The sequence below is a fragment of the Solanum tuberosum genome, unplaced genomic scaffold, assembly GCF_000226075.1.
Source record: "Solanum tuberosum cultivar DM 1-3 516 R44 unplaced genomic scaffold, SolTub_3.0 scf00069, whole genome shotgun sequence".
In the NCBI taxonomy this organism is placed as follows: domain Eukaryota; kingdom Viridiplantae; phylum Streptophyta; class Magnoliopsida; order Solanales; family Solanaceae; genus Solanum; species Solanum tuberosum.
Window position 1 is genome coordinate 1,583,161 of NW_006238995.1, and position 17,790 is coordinate 1,600,950.

At 29.8% G+C, this 17,790-nt stretch overlaps 1 protein-coding gene across 1 annotated transcript; it reads right to left on the minus strand.

Annotated features, from left to right (window-relative positions):
* Positions 1-12,401: 12,401 nt before the first annotated feature.
* LOC102599253 (1-aminocyclopropane-1-carboxylate synthase 4-like) lies at positions 12,402-15,075 on the minus strand. Its single transcript, XM_015307942.1, has 2 exons — positions 14,942-15,075; positions 12,402-13,311 (listed from the first exon to the last, which is right to left on the minus strand). Exons 1-2 carry the CDS (start codon positions 15,034-15,036, stop codon positions 12,465-12,467), a joined length of 942 nt encoding a protein of 313 aa, XP_015163428.1. The 5' UTR covers positions 15,037-15,075; the 3' UTR covers positions 12,402-12,464.
* Between the last annotated feature and the right edge of the window lie 2,715 nt (positions 15,076-17,790).

Sequence of the window (17,790 nt, forward strand, 5' to 3'; positions counted from 1 at the left end):
AATTAAAATAAATTTATTCGAATTGTTTAGATGAAGCCACGTGTCCCTCCGTTAACCTCAAGGGTATACACAACCTAAAATATTAATGGTAAGGGTATGAATAGCCCTAAAGTATAACGAAGGGTATTGACATACCATTTATAATAGTTCGGGAAATATTTCATTCTCAAGACTTTCTTTTCATTTCCTCTATTTTGCCTGTATAAATTCATATTTAATTCCATCAAGATTCAAATTCAAGATTATCATTTCTCTTCTTCATTATATTTGATTGTGAATTAACTAACATGTAACGAAAAAGAAGTACATGAAGGTTTGAAATATTTCATTCTCAATTCTTTCCTTCTATTTTTATGTACGTGGGTACATGCTTTCTTAATATTTAATTTATATATGTATTATCATTCACCAAGCAGCAAGTATAAAAAAAATACGTTTATAATAATGAACAATGTGATGTCACGATGCGATTGTTCTTTCTAATAATCAGTTTCTGGGGTATAATGTAGTTTGATTAATTATAATATTCGTTAAATTTAAATAGATATTTTTATTTAATATTGCTAGTACTATTGAAAAAATAATATACACATATATTACATATAATATAAATTTCTTTTTTTGATATAATACTTTTTTAATTGGTATATGATATTTATTTATTCATATAATTTTTTTTGAATTGGTAGCATATGATGAAGAGTTTGATAAATGAAGCAAAATATGTTGATAAATCTACTTGCAAAGGAAGAAGGTAGAAGGGAAAAAATAAAGCATAATCAGAGATTATTTTTGTTAGACTTTTTTTATTACTGTATTATTTTGACTTGTATTAGTAAGTTCGCTACTTTTGCTATAATTATTTAAATTTTGGTTTGTATAAATAATTTAGTTACATAGATTGGCAATGCTAATCATTTGGTCCTTTATTATTCAATTTTTTTTTGTTATGAAGCACAATTAATATAATTATCCCATTTTTTTAAAAAAAAAATTATGATGATCATCAGTTTCATTTTTATTATATTTGTAAAAAAAATCTAAAAAAAATCAAATATTAATTTAATGATTTCAGTTTTTTTGCATACGACAATCTGTGCTTGTTGCTATTCTTTTTTGTTTGAAATGTATTTATAATTTTTATGCAGTCACCGATTATTTTATTTTTTGTTCATTTTTGTATTTTCACCCCTTATTTTCACTTATTTGTATTACAAATAAAATCAGTGCATAATTATTAATGCATTTAATATCTAATAAAATTTTGTGCATTTTAAATTATTTATAACTCATGTCTCTCCATCTCACTTGTAACTTATAATCTTAAATATTATTTATTACTTTTTTATGTTTCAATTTTCATAATTTTTAAAAATATTTAATAAGGGTTTAAAAAATCATAATAAACAAATATAATAATAAAGACCCAATAAAGAAATTCAAAAGTTCTTTTTACAAAATCAGAATTTGTATAGAAAATCAATAATCCTACAAAAGATAGAGGAAATTAAAACATAAAAAAAAAAGTCAACGTAATAAAACATATTGTTATTTCAAAATATGATCTCTTATTCCATTTGCTTCAGCACAATGAATATTTTGTTCTACTATATACATATGAATAGTTTGCACTTAAAAAATGCAAAAACAGAAACTCTATTTTATATACTTAAAAAAAGATGAAAAACGTATCATGTCACAGATAAAGAGAAATGTCAATATTATTGTAACACCTCGCTAAGTGAAAGAGCTAGAATTAGAAAGAGTCGTTCTTGGAAAGAATGAAAAATCTGGAAATTTGTTTAAGTTATGTTAAGTTTTGATGGGTCAACTTCAAACGACCATAACTCCTAGCTCATGATGAGTTAGGTGTTCTACAAGATACCGTAGAAAAGATCTTTAAATTATCTTTTCAACGCCACCGAGTTTGCTCATTTTTGAGTTCGTATAAGGGAGATATGCCCATTTGAAGTCGGGTTGCTTAGATAAGGAAAGTCAAAATCAGATTTTAGAAGGGTATTGTGGTCTTTTCACTACCCAATTAATTAAATTAGTTTCAAGTAATTACTTAGGGGTCTAAACTGAATTGGTTCAGTTTAGACAATTGGAAATTAACGTTAGGGTTTTTGAGAGAAGAACTCAAGAGAGAAGAGAAGAGGAAAACTCAAGATTTCGTCGTCTTCGTGAGGAATTGATTGCGGATTTCGTCAAGGATTTGATCCTACGAGGCATGTGAGACTTTCATAATGTTGGGTTCGTTCACCCACGTGCCAAACATGTTTATTTCAGCGTGAATTCGTCCTAAAAAGATTGGAAGTTTGAATGTTCTTAATGAGTGTTCTTGAATTGCTTTCGTTCTTGAATTTGGGTTGAGATTGAGGAGTTCTTGAGAGTTTAATGTTGATTATTAGAGTTTCTTTGAATTATGTTCTTGTGTGTATGTATTGGGTACTTGAATCTAAAGAGATATTGAGAAAAAGAATTGCAATTAATCGAATTAAGATCAGAAAACGAGAGGAAAAATTCATCAGATTCACCTAGGGGAATGTTGGTGTGGCGCGGCCCCGTTGCGCCAGGAGGGTTGGGGTGACGCGCCCCCGTTGCGCTAGGAGGGCTGAGGTGACGCGCCAGAAGTGCACCAAAAAGTGGTCTCTGAACTTTGGGGGTTGGCGCGGCGCGCTGGCAGTGCGTCAGGTCTGTCTACCCCAACCCGTTTTTGGTTGTTTAGCCTTTTAAGTCCTTCTAAAGTGTACTAACACTTCCTATTGATTCTAACTACTCTAAATGATTTCTAAACACCTAGAACCATCCATAAACATGAATCATAACCTTGAATCCATAAATTCAAATTCAAGGAAAGTTAAGAGCCAAGTCTAGAAAGTTCATAGTCTTTTGAAGAAGTCTTTTGCAAATGTTTTAAACTTGTTTTAAGACTTGAGTTTTGAGTTAAGTAAGAGTAACAAATGAAGTTCATTTCTTCAAATATATGGTAACTAAGTATTTCCAAAGAGTGAATGTTTTCACATTTAAACAAGAGAGGAAACACTGATTTCCAAGAGTGCTTTTGAGCTAGTTTTTGAGTAATTATCTCAAACCATAGAAAAAGTTTTTTTTAAAAAAACATATGAGCTGAGTATTTTGGGAGTAGTATTGAACATCGATGTGGGGACGAGTTCATAACAACTCAATGTCTCCATAAATTATGTAGCCATCGTGGGTCATACTTTCTAAGTGATTCCTTAGTGCTTTTTAGCATAGACTAGTTGATTATATATATATATACATCAATTAATATTTGTATATTACTGTACAAATTTGTTATGAAAAAAAAGAGAATATGAATAGCAAAAAGAAGGAAATAACTACTACATATCCGATAAAATAGGAATTTTTTCACTTTTGGCCCTTTTTTTTTACCTGTTAATAAGAATGAGCTACAAGCTCAAAAAAACCAGTTTATATAATACAACATTTTGTAAGTTCCCTCCCTCTGTAGAAATTTAGTTTCCGGAGCATTTCTCAATAAAGTAGGCCTTAAACTTATTTTTGAAGCTGATAAAATAATTATTTCACGTGAAGGAGACTTTGTTGATAATAGATATCTTAGTGGAGGATTATTTGTATTGAACATTGTTCAAGAGATTGTCAATAATGCAAGTACTTCAAATTCTGCTTATATTGTTGAGTCTATTAACTTGTGACATGGTAGACGAGATCATGTTAATATTGCTTCTATTAAAAGACTTATAAAAATGGAATAAATTCCTATGATAAAACTGATGAGTTTTCTAAATGTCCTATGTGTGTAGAAGCAAAGCATGCCAAGAAACCTTTCAAATCTGTTATTAGTAAAAAGACTGGATTACTTGAACTAATACATTCAGATTTAGCAGATTTCAAGATTACTATTAGCAAAGGTGGAAAAAAGTATTACATTACTTTTGTTGATGACTTTTCTAGATACACTAAGGTATATCTGGACTTTTTTAGATACACTAAAGTATATCTTCTTAAGACTAAAGATGAGACTGAAAGCATGTTTTTGAAATTCAAAGCAGAAGCGGAAAACCAATTAGACAGAAAAATTAAGAGATTTAGATCTAAAAGGGACGGTGAATATATAGTACTAAAACTTTAGAAGCTTTTTGTGAGAAAAATGATATTATACATGAGGTTAGTGTTCCCTATACTCCCTAACAAAATGGTGTAGCCGAACGGAAAAATAGAACCCGTAAAGAAATGATGAATTCTATGCTTTTAAGCTTTGGTCTATCTGACAATATGTGGAGAGAAGCAGTCTTGTCTGCATGCTATATTCTTAATAGAGTCCCTCATAAGAAGTTAGACAAGACCTCATATGAGTTGTGGAAAGGGTTTGCCCCTAACTTGAAATTTCTGAAAGTGTGGGGATGTTTTGCTAAGGTTGATTTACCTGATTTTAAACGAGTAAATGTTGGTTCTAAAACTTCTAATAATGTCTTTATTGGTTATACTCAAAATAGTGTTGCATATAGATTAATGTCTCTAAAATGATTATTCTATTTGTAAATCTAGAGGTGCAAAAATTTTTGAGCCTATTTTTCCTTTGAAAAATAGTGTGCCGAGTGATGTGCAAAATAATGCTTCTACATCTACAACTGTTAATTCTCATGTTGTGATGAAAACTGGGTAACTAACAATGATGAAGTTAGCTCCATCAATGGCTATGTGTTTACTTTGGGTGCAGGTGCTATTTCATGGAAGTCTTCCAAACAGATTTGTATAGCACGTTCTATCATGGAATCAGAATTCATTGCTCTCAAGTTGGCAGGGTAAGAAGCTGAGTGGATGAGAAATCTTTTGGCGGATATGTCATTGTGGGGAAGATAAGCTTCACCAGTCTCTCTTCATTGTGACTCACAGGCAACAATTGAAATTGCCAAAAATAGTGTGTATAATCGAAAAAGGAGATATATTCGCATCAAACATGGTGCGGTTAAATAGTTGTTGAAACTGGGTGTTATTTCCTTGAAATATGTAAGGTCTGTAAGAAATTTGATGGATTTTATGACCAAGGGCTTGACAAGGAAAATAATCCTTGAAACGTTGAGGTGGATCGGGCTAAAGCCCATTGATTAATGTAATGTGGTGGACCTGCTAGGCCTCAATATACACCACATTTTCTATCCCTATGGTGTGAGGCAGTGCTTTATAAGGTTGAGCTTATTTTTCTCTTAATGATTCTATAGCCTTAAGGTGGTCTATTTGAGATAGACTTGATGGAATCACCAACGTGAGTGTAAGGGTGTGGTCTCCTTTTATGAAAAACTTAGGTCGTCTTTCTAGAGCACTCATTAGACCCAAGGTGTGTGTGCATGACCATAAAAGCACTTTGTTTGTATCGCGGAGGTTGCTTAAAATTTAAGGATATAGGATGTGATATGGGGGTCTCAATTCATATCCATTCAGTTCAAGAGTACTTCACTTTGTGGATATTAAGTGATTGCCTCATTTCACTGTGTTAATTCAAATCGAAAGATATTGACACTTAAGTACATGTTCCTTCCTTTTGTCCAAATTTTGTTCTTACTCTTTATCTTTGCATTAGTGGGGGATTGTGAAATTAATTACACCTTTATTGATTTTGTGTAATGCATGTTGACACCCAATTTTGACGTTCCCCAATAGTAATTAATTTTCAAGCTTCTCAATTATCAAATGATTTGGATTAATTAGTTTATAAAATTCAAATATTTTTCAAGGTTTTAAAAGTGATATGGTCGTCTTTAAATAGTACTTAGTTTTTATGTATCTACTCATATATTTAATATATTTTACAAATATTTGAAAATCATACCAAAAAGATTTTATTTTTATTTTTCTTTAGCTAAGTATTTTATTAATTTGGTTTAGTCTAAATCATAAGTACAATTTTGAGTTACTTGGTTTGTATTTAAATTAATTAGTTTATAATTAAGTTAATTATTTTATTTTGTTAAGATTAAAAAGCTCATAAATTAATTATATTAATTCATCCTATTCGAATTTTAGCTGAATCTATGAAGATTAATTCTTTTGATTACCCTTTTTATCCGTTTGGCTAAATTGTTAATTAATTTCTATTACAATTTTGGCCAAACCTAACCTCTTTCTTCTACCCATCTTAAAGGACCAAATTTTGAGCCTTTTCCCTTTCAATTTTCAGCCCAATTAAGCCAATTTCTTTCCCCCAAACCAATCCAATTCCAACCAATCCAGCACCAACAATTTTCCACGCAGCCCACCAAATTTTCCAGCCCACTTCTTCCACTTGACTCTGCCCAATCCTTGTTCAAGAAGAAAGCCAGCCAGACGTTTTCAACATCAACGTCACAGCAACAACGGCCAAATGAAAAGTAACTTCGTCCTCTCCAACGTTTACAAAATCGAACGGCATGAACAACAACTCACAAGAGAATCCTAGAATTTCCCCTATAAATCCTCTCTTCTTCTCCATTGTAGGGGTTGGAGTTTTTCTTGAACAATCAATTTTTACACTTAAGAAATTCGAATACAATTTTCTAGTTCTAACTTCTAAAAGGGTCTTTGTTTGAAGTCGGTTCGGATATTCTAATTTATTGTTCGATTTTTGAAGTCTTATTTGGTGTGAAATCGCTGCTCCCCTGCTCATTGTTGCCCTTACTTTGTTGCTCTGCAACACGTGGAATCTTTCTCCGAGTCCTCACGGGCTCATCCTCCTCCTTTGCATTTCGAGAGAGCCGTAAAGGCTCAAACTCCACCTTTATAAAGTTAGCCAGCCATAAAAATCGAAGAACCGATCCCCCAAAAGATTGATGGACAGAGTTGGAGCTGATGTACAACTATACAACAATATGTACTTAGTGTATATGCTGTATACATGCAAATTTGGGCCCAAAGGCCCACCCCTTTATTTTCAAATTGTATTTGTTACTTTTTGGGCTAAGTCCTTTATTTGCAATTATTATGGCAAATTACAGAAATCACATATTTTTAAGGCAAAATTACAAACTATCCCTTAAAAGTTTATAATTACAGAAATCCCTCAAACGGATACAATAATATAAGCGATGATACATTAATCTGATGCACGAGATACATTAATCGTTAAGTAAGATACATTACATTTTATACATGCTATACTAATCTGATGTACATTTTATACATGATACACTAATCTGATGCGTGAAAATGAGGGATTTTGGAGATTCATAAAACTTATAGGGGATAATGGTAATAAGTAAACTAAAAGGTGAGATTTTTGTAATTTTTCCTTATTATTATCACTTGTTAGTTCTTAGGACATGTGGAAGAATTGGGTCTAAGGCCCAAAAGAAAAACAATTCATTTATGTTAGATTATGACAGGTACCAGTGATTTAAATGGGCCAAAGGCCCAAGTGCTGATACAGGCGAACATAAAACAAGACTTGGGCCCAAGCCCTCTCTCTCTTTATTTTATTTGTTATCGTATTTGTTTAATTGTTGATTTGTTAGGTAATTCTAAGGTTTTTCCTTAATTCAATTCCCCAAATGATGATTTAACCATAATTGTTAAAATCAAATAAATATATTTTATTTGACTTTAAAACATCTAGTATTTTCTACTTAAATAACATCTTTATTCCCTTTCCCCTAAGAAAAAGTGAGTTCAAAAGTTATTTGCTTTCTCTATTTATTCAAGTATGCGTATTTTCTCAAAATCGTTAATTATCGGATAACCGCATGTTAGCGGATCTTCTAGGTGTTTTAAAATCCTTCCTAGAACATTAATATGAACCCCGAACCCCATTTAATATTTTCATTAGATTTTCTGTTTTTAATCTTTTGAAAAATAAGTTTTCTTGATTTTTCGTTAAAAATTAAGTGGCGACTCTTAAAACTCATTTTCTTTTTTAATAATACAATGCAAAGAACAATATTTCCGTTCTTTGTAAAATACGTTACAAAGAGAATAACACTTCCGTTCCAAAACAAAAAGGAGAGTTTCTGTAGGATGTGGTATAATGGTCTTTAATGTCATTAACATTCACAATACGTTTTACAAATTTAACTCTTCACCTTCAAACTCCTCTTTGCAAATCTTATATAAGCATGGCCTTTTGTGAACAAGAAGAGAAGACACCAACACAAACAAAAAGAAGAGAAAAACTTCTTCCTCTTTTTTTCTTATATTATTCTTACAATATTTTTTGGGCAACCTCCAAAGTTTCAGCCACGAGTGCACGTGTTTGAGAGTAACTGTGGAACCTTGGGGAGTGACCGGCTACAACAATTTGCACCGAAGTCGAACCGAAATCGCTTTCAAGGCCACTAATGACTTGCCACGATACAGTGTTTGTAATAAGTTGTTTACTACTCCCTCCGTCCCTATTTACTTGTCCATATTTCCTTTTTTGGTTGTCCCTATTTAGTTGTCCATTTTGACAAATCAAGAAAGGACAACAAATTTTTTCCTATTATACCCTTATTTACACTTCTTGAAAATTGTAAAAGTGTATGTTGTTTCCCTCCAATTTATTTCACTTGAATTCAAATAAGTGGTTGTAATTTTGAAGTGAAAAGTTGTCATAAGGGTAAAATTGTAACTTCACTGTGCTAATCATTGTTGCCTTAATCTGTGTGTCATTTCTAAAGTGGACAACTAAAAAGGGACGGAGGGAGTATTTTGCAATTCCAATCCAATATCAATATTGTAGTACTTTTCCCAACACTTAATCCCTTCAAAACCTCAATGCATGGCTCCATCTTCCTAGGTCTCTCAAATTAGAAAGATTAAATCATCCATTTATGTTATTTGCCTTCATATGCACCATATGTACAATGTTCACCTAAAATAATATTGATATGTTTCGATTGTTATTTGATAATTTTCCAATAAAGATCGAATAGAATTACATGATATAATAATGTGATTTAAGTTGTTCCTTTTCTTCAAATTCTCTATATATTCAATTTGTATGATTAATAACTATAAAGCGTTTTGAATTAGATTAAATTAAAAGGATCTTCAAATTCTAAGGGCCAATAAACAAGAAGTTTCTAGAACACTAATTATATTTTCATGATCAATAAATTTAATTCAGACTATAATGTTGAGAATTTGACATGAAACTATTAGCAGTAAACAAATACGGAATTCTGAATAATTTTTGTTAGAGTATAAATAGGATTTTACTTACCTTTGATGCTTTTTTTAACTATAAATATATATTTTACAAGGTCACAAGTATTTGTTGGGAAAAATACTACAATATTGATATTAGACTGAAATTATAAAGTAGTAAATAACCTATTACAAACACTATGTCATGGCAAACTACTGCCTTGAAAGCGATTTCGGCTCGACTCCAGTGTATATCGTTGTAGCTGATCGCTCCCCAAGGTCCATAGTTGCTCTCAAACACGTACACTCGTGGCTGAAAGTTTGGAGGTTACCCAAAATCAATTACCCAAAAAATATTCTAAGAATAAGCTTTAAAAAAAAAAGGAGAAGAAGGTTTTTCTCTTCTTTTTGTTGGTTGTGTAGTTTTCACAAAAGACACTACTTATATAGGATATTTTCAATATGAATTATTGTAGACTCAAGAGTTAATTTTTATAACGCATTGTGAATGTTAATGACATTAAAGACCATTACATCACATTCTAAAGAAACTCTTCTTTTGTTTTGAAATGAAAAAATTATTCTCTTTGTAACATATTTTACTTTGTGTTCTTTTCATTACACAAAATGAATAAAGATAGAATTAATATTACAATATTATCACTAGATGGCAGTTATATCGCGGTTGACTACCTTTTGAGATTACTAGATGGTGTAAGAGATTTAGGATCGTTAGACCATACAATATGAAATTATGAGATGGAGTTGAAGTTTTGTTTGGACATATTTGAACTTTTTATGTTGTATATTTTCTCATTAACGTAAAAACTCCACAAGTTGTAAACTATCAAAATTGTTCCAATTGTTTATACAATCTTACCAAATAAACAAAAGTTTATAAAATCACATTTATTGCTCAAACCTTAATTCAATAAAAAAAAATTGAACATAAGTTATAGTGTTCAAGTTGTTAGTAGATAAGGAAATTATTTTTGTAATTAATGTCACGGTGATTAGTCTTGTCCACTTAATATAATGATGAATTTTTTTTATTACTAAACATTGATTTGAATGAAGTACTAGCAATAAATTTGATTAGAAAATAATGAATTTAGCGAATATAAATGGTAAATTAAGAATTGATTTGAAGTAAAAATAATTTTATATTGGAGAGAATAATCGTTATATGAGATATAAACGATTTAAATAGTAATGATATGAATTATAACTTTTATTTACATATGAAACAAATAGCTAGTAGATATATATAAATTATATGTGAGATACTTTTAACAGAATATAAACTGGTGGGTTTATTTTTGTATTTGAAAAAACCATATAATGATTTGAAATTCTCAAATCATGACTTTTAGAGAATTTAAAATTTCAAATATAAAATCAGTGTGAAATCACATGTCCAAACGCTGATTTCTTCCCATAATTTTCATATCATGGAATAAAATCGCATGATCAATCACCTGCATAATAATTCAATCGAATTAAACTAGTATCTATTGCTAGTGGGAATTCTATACTTTTAATTGGCAATAGCCACTTTCTTAGCTAGCGTTTGGCCATAGATTTCCAAATATATTTAGCAAATATTATTTGGGTGAAATTTCACCATGTGTTTGGCCATAGTATTTGGGAAATATATTTCAATTTTTTAAGAAATATGACTTATGCCCATAAGTTTTTAAAACTATCAAAACTAACCATAAACTTGTATTACATAGCAAAATAGAAATGTCGCGTAACAAGATTCATGACTTCCGCAACAAATCAAAAAGCATCATTATAGTAAGAAAATGTATGTAGATTTTTACAAATTACCTTCAATTTGTTTCTCCACAGAGGATTGCCACAAAGCTTTTACTACAGTTGTTCAACTAATTTTTTGGGTATAAAAGCTCTTGTACATGTATGCTCTTTATAATAGAAAAATTTATTAATTGAGTTAGTTAGCAGATGGAGATTTGATTGAGTTGGTTGGTGTTAATAAATAAAGTGTTTTTGTAAAAGATAAAAGTTTAGTGTTAAATTTGAATTTTTAAATCTTTTGAAATAATGAGATTTGGCCCAAATACTAGAAAAAACTAGTATTTGGGAATTTGGGTTATTTGCCAAAAAAATTTGCCAAATAATGAGAAAGTGTATGGACAAACAATATTTGCCAAATTTTTTCCCAAGTTTTCTTGGGAAATCTATGGCCAAACGGGCCCTTAATGTCCTATCTCTATCTCTAGGGATTTTCTCACCGTCTTTTCTCTCAACTAGGCTCCTCATTTATGGCATTGTCACCTCTTATAAGCTTAGAAAACACACGAGATATATTTATTACTATATAATATAATTACATTTTGACTTTTTTGTATTTTAATTATATATATTCCAAAAAATCACTAACATGCACAAGATACTTTTTCTTCTTCTTGTTTTTTTTTATATAAATTCTTTGGTTTATAAACCCTTTTATTAAGGAAAAACTATTTAATTACATAAATATTTTTGATGCACGTGCGTTGGACAAAAAAGTCTTCAGAAGAGAATGAATAGAATCTTGTGTGCTTTAAATATACTCGTCCCTATTTCTTTGTCCATTTTTCTTTTATAGTTATCCTTAATTATTTGTTCATTTTGATAAATTAAGAAATGATCAAAAAAAATAATTTATTATACCCTCAATTAATTACTTCGAAAAAGGTAGAACTTTTTGAAAATATTAATTTTTTAATTCATCCACTTCATAATTAAAAGAGGTAAAATAGTAAATTCACTATGTCAATAATTATTTTCTTAATAGATGTGACAATTCAAAAGTGGAAAAGTAATTAGTAACATGGAGTATATGAGAAAGAGACATCACTCCCAACATTTTTCAATTCAAGTGATAGGTGATAAATTGTTGAGAAAGTCCACCAACATTTTTCATATAATATTTATTATTTCCTCCGTTTACTTTTACGTACTTTCTCCGTCCACTTTTAATTATCGTTGAGTCTTTTGAAAGGCAAATTGATTAATTTTAAATGTTAAATTAGATTACATTAATTTGATATTTTAAACAAAAAAAATCTAGATATCTAAAAGCTATACCAAAAATGTTATAATTTTCTTAATACAGAAGAGGTTTTTTTTTTCCGAGGTCTAGTTCCTAGAGTTCAGTGGAACTATCAATTTGTAAATGATTCACTTTTGATTAAATAAAAGTTCAATATTTGACCAAAATAAAATAATAATTAAAAACCATATAGTACCAAAATAAATTTGACTGATAAACTTGTGAATAATAATACATCAACTTTATTCATAATAATAATAATAACAACTCCTCAGATAATTAGGAGACAACATATTGAAACTCATAACATTTTAGAGTCAACAAACTTTTGAATTCTTTGGAGGGCGATCTCCATAGTTTGATCATCGATATTTGCAAAACAAATTCGAAACCATCCTGCCTCCGAACAACTAAAAGAAGATCCAGGTGAGATATTGAGCTTCGCGTCATTTATGATCAGTTTCCTTAGTGACTCCTCAGCATCAGGTGTTGGCTCTTTCAGCAAAGTTCTCAAATCCACCCAGCAATAAACCCCAGCATTGCTTTTTAAGTATTTGATTCCGATTTTTTCAAGTTCGCTAGTGAATTTCTCGTGCCTTTTCCTTAAATTCTTAGTATTTTCAATGAGAAATTTTTCGATAAATCCATTGCCAAACATGGAAGGTAGAGAATGTTGTGTCAAAGAGGAAACAAGACTGAAACTCGACATTTTTCTAGCACAATTAACGACATCATCATTGAAGGAATACACAATTTCCACTTGAAATCCTGGAAAACCCACTTCTTTGGAAACACTGGACACAATATGTACCAATTTTTTATTAACACATGAAATTTCATCCATAATTTCAGCGATGCTAACGAATTGTGGAGCATCAAATACGGTGCCAGCATAGATTTCATCGCAAAGGTGGATGTTATGTTCGTTAGTGAAGGTCAAGATTTTTTTTAGTGTGTCCCTATCCAAAATAGTGCCTAATGGATTAGAAGGGTTGGACAAAATCATGCCTTTGACTTTGATTTTTTCTTGTTGGACTTTTTCAAATGTCTCTTTGATAGCTTCTATGGTAATCTTGAAATTGTTGGAGCTCTTGCATGAAATGGGCACAAGTTGAACATTAGTTCCCCAACGTATGTCCTTAGCAAATCTGCGTATATAACTTAAATCCTTATAAATATTGAAATGGCATCCCAATTTATGTATGTAGAGATTCCATTTTGAAGTTAACAACAATAAAAATGACAATAAGGTGATTTACAATTGTGTTTATTATTATCATTTACTATTTGTTTTGTTCAATTAAGAATTAAGATAGATCAATAGGTGTTGCATATATAGCTTCAAAAATATTACACTTTCTGTTTCAATATAGTATATGATTTACTTTTCGTTTTAGTCAGTGTAAAAAAGAATGATATATTTCTATATCAAATAATAATAATATAACTTTAAATGTACATGATTTATAGTCATACAAATATCTATCACTTATTTTTTATCATAATTTTAAAAAATATTCCCTTTTTTCTTAAATTTTATATCAAATCAAACTAACTCATAAAATAGGACGGAGAAAACAGGTGTGGATCTGCTGCAGATTAAACTTTATTTTTATGAGTCTTTGAGTTGTCTTTTTGTGTATGACATTGAAATGGATGGGGATCGGAGTCAATTATTTGAATGGCCATCGGAAAAGAATATAATTAAGGTGTCAAACAACCCATTAAATGATTATACGTAGATGCTACGTAAAAAAGTTACTTACTACTCTCTTCGTCCACTTTAAATTGTTATGGTTTTCTTTTTTTTTGAGTTAAATTATAAGAGTCTTGACTAACATTTTACGATTAATTTGTTCTTTCTCTTCCTCTTTTTTAGTGTTGTTTTGTGGGAAGAAGAGAGTAAGATGAAGAGAGAAAAAAAAGTATAAATATAGGTTTTGATATCCATTTCTATCGGCAAAAAAGGTGAAGGACAGTGATGGTAGATCTAGAAAAGCAATACAATGAAGAAGATCATTGTATTGCTTTTCTAGATGAAGAGAGGAAAAAGTATAAATATAGGTCTTGATATCCATTTCTATCGGTGAAAAAGGTGAAGGACAATGATGGTAGATCTAGAAAAGCAATACAATGAAGAAGGTATTGCTTTTCTAGATGAAGAGAGAAAAAAGTATAAATATAGGTCTTGATATCCATTTCTATCGGCGAAAAAGGTGAAGGTTAGTGATGGTAGATCTAGAAAAGCAATACAATGAAGAAGGTATTGCTTTTCTAGATGAAGAGAGAAAAAAGTATAAATATAGGTCTTGATATCCATTTCTATCGGCGAAAAAGGTGAAGGTTAGTGATGGTAGATCTAGAAAAGCAATACAATGAAGAAGATAAAAAAAAAAAAAGAATGGCAGGAGTTTAAGCTTGAGAAACGATGAAGATGAATAAAACAAATAAGGATCTGTTGTGTTCTCAGGGGCAGAGCTAGGTGGGAGTTCGTGGTTTAAGCAAACCCAATAGCTTTTCCGTAGATCCTGTATATGTACTAGAAAAATCAATAAATATATATGTATATTAACTCGTAAACGACTCCTAACAAAACTGATTGACAACTTAGTGGTAAGGAAGGAATTGTGAAAATGTTTTCGACAATAGAGTTGTGGGTTCCAATTGCACTATCAACAAAAAATGTAGAAACCTCAAACTCATAATCCTGATTCCGCCTCTGATTAGTTTCCCGATAATATATGAACAAGTTTAAGATTGGAGAACACACATACATACCCAGGGTAAAAAGGGGCAGGGACTAAAAGAGCATCACCAGGATCAGCCAAACAAGAGATGAGAGTTTGTTTAGCTCCATTAGCTTCAGCAGACATTACTAGTACTAGTTATGCATCAAAACTGTTTGAGTTTTGTAGAATTCATAGGTGGAAAACTAGCTCCGTCATCAATACTATGATCTTTTGTTATACTAATTTCTGGATACGTGTGTATAATATGAAATCAAATATGAAAAGACTAGTCCAAATAACTTATTATAAGAAGTCGTTTTGTAGCTACTAACTGGTTTGTGAATGTATTCCTCTATTTTGCCAAAATACACTTGTTAAGTTATTTAAAAAAAATTAAAACTTTGCATCAAACTTTTATATTTTATGAAAAATAAATCCATTAATTATGACTCCATTTACAATTTTATCTACCTAACCCTTCAAGTAACAACGAACCTGGACAATTTCAACAATTCATTAAATTCAGTAAAAGGTTGCAATCAAACAGTTGGGAGTCACGCGTTTTGAACACCACATCTAACTCATATTTCATATTTTCTAATGTGTCAAATATATGAAAATCGTTTTTGATAATAGATGACAGTGAGAGATAAATCAGGACCTTATGATTGTTATTGTTACGTTGAAGTGTAATCATTTTATTTAAAAATTTGAATAACTAAAAATATATTTGTATTTAATTAAAAGATGTCAATCCTATATTAATTTTTGTGCTACAAACATTTCTTTGTTTTAATTACTATTTAAGAAATTCAAAAGGAGACGTGAGTTGTTGGTGAATTAACTATTAATAATCCGTAAACAGAGAATTTGAGAAAATATTTTTATTTTTTACAAATATAATGAAAAAGTGTTGGGATACTCACTTCACTTAATATTTCTATTATAAAGTATATTTTTTATTTTTCAATTATATTTATATTTCTCAAAAATGTATACATGCCTCTCGCGATTACATCTATATAGAGTTATTGTAGTTGGATAATGAAAATGTATTATTCTCCTCGAGTATTAAAGAACGAGGAAATATATGCTTGAACTAAAAACACGTTGTTTTTAGTAAAGCTCGTTTGAATGAATTTAAAAGTTGGTTCTAAGTTTTTTTCAAATATTAATCATGTTTGATGAAGTTCGAAAATATCTTTTAAGAAAAATATATTTTTGCTAAAATAAGCCAAAAATAATAAGTTGAAATTGTTGTCCAACTTATTGCGTTTTAGTTAAAAGCATGTTTTCTTTGATTAATTATATTAGTTTTTCTATCGTTTATAATTATTAGTTTTCCTCATAAATTAACCTCCAATACATAAAAATTGTTATTAAGCACTTGAAACATAAAATCTATTTAAATTAAATCAATCTAAACGGAATCATTTTGATTGCATAACTTGTTGTAATAAGTGTAGAATCAATGATAACACAAAAGAGATAGATGTCGTAAGGTAATAAATTAATATTAATAATCTATTAATATCACAATTAATGGTATTACTTCTTCAGTCTCTCGTGGTTATAGGAATCAATAATAAATTAATATGTAGTACAAAATAAATATTTCCTTCATTTCATTTTGTTTATCTTACTTTCCTTATTAGTTCATTTAAAAAGCTGTCTCTTTTTTTTGACAATTTTTTAATTTCAATTTTTTACCTGACATATTTAAGACTATCAATTTTAATGACATTTACATATTTTTAGCTTATAAGAATTCCAGACTCAATAGTCTTATTTAAACGGAAAAAGCTATATTAACATATTAATAATATACAATTATAAAACAGATAAAAACTATAAAAGAAAAGGATTAATAACAGATTTGAAAAGGACGGTGAATACATAAATATTTTATCACTTCCTACTCCAAATTGGCAAAGTTTCTCACCTTACAATAGTTTCTACTTTCTCCACTTATTTATATGTTGCAACATAATCATATTAACCATTTTAATTTGTTTGTTTAAAAAGGGAGTTGAAGTACTACTTTTTCTTCTTCTTTTGGGGTACAAAAGAATTGGATTAATTTTCTATATTTATTATGATTAACATGTATTTTTGAGATACATAGATTTGATTATTCGCATTAAATATTTTATTTTAGCTCAAATTAACTTAGTTGTCTAAATAAATCTTTCGAAATAATTACAATATTGCTAACAAGTTATGACTTTAATTGTTAATGAGGAAAATGTTGAACTTGACTAGACGATGTACCTTACAAGGGCAAATAAATAATACACCATGTATAGGTAAAAAATATAAAAGTAATTGAATAATTTTTTTGTTACAAAATAAATAAAAGTTTTTTAAAAAAAAATAATTATCAAGTGTTTTTTTTTAATCAAGTGGTGGAAGAAGCCGATGAAAAAGAAAGTGATTGAACTATTTGCCAGAATAAACTGATTTTTATTTTTCCGAAAAAGGATCAAAATTACCCTCGAAATATTCGAAATAGCTTTTATATATCCTTCAATATATGTTTGGGATCGAACTATCATTGCCGTCTATGTTTTGGACCACAAATACCCTTAAATATTATTTTTGTCATTAGAGTTGACATGGCAGTCTACCCATGCAGTTCAACATGGCAAAAATATCTTCCTCTCAATAACATTGTTATAGCTTGTTCATCTCTGTCACCAGGGGCGGACCTACAGTGGTTCAAGTGGGTTCATATGAACCCACTTCGTTGAAAAATAACACTGTATATATATGTATATTTAATCAATTTTTAAAATTTTATATGTATATATTAAATTTTGAACCCACTAACACAAGTCTGAAGCTTAGCTGAGTGGTTGAGGGGGTTCAATTTTCCCAGCCAACCCGGGATCGAATCCC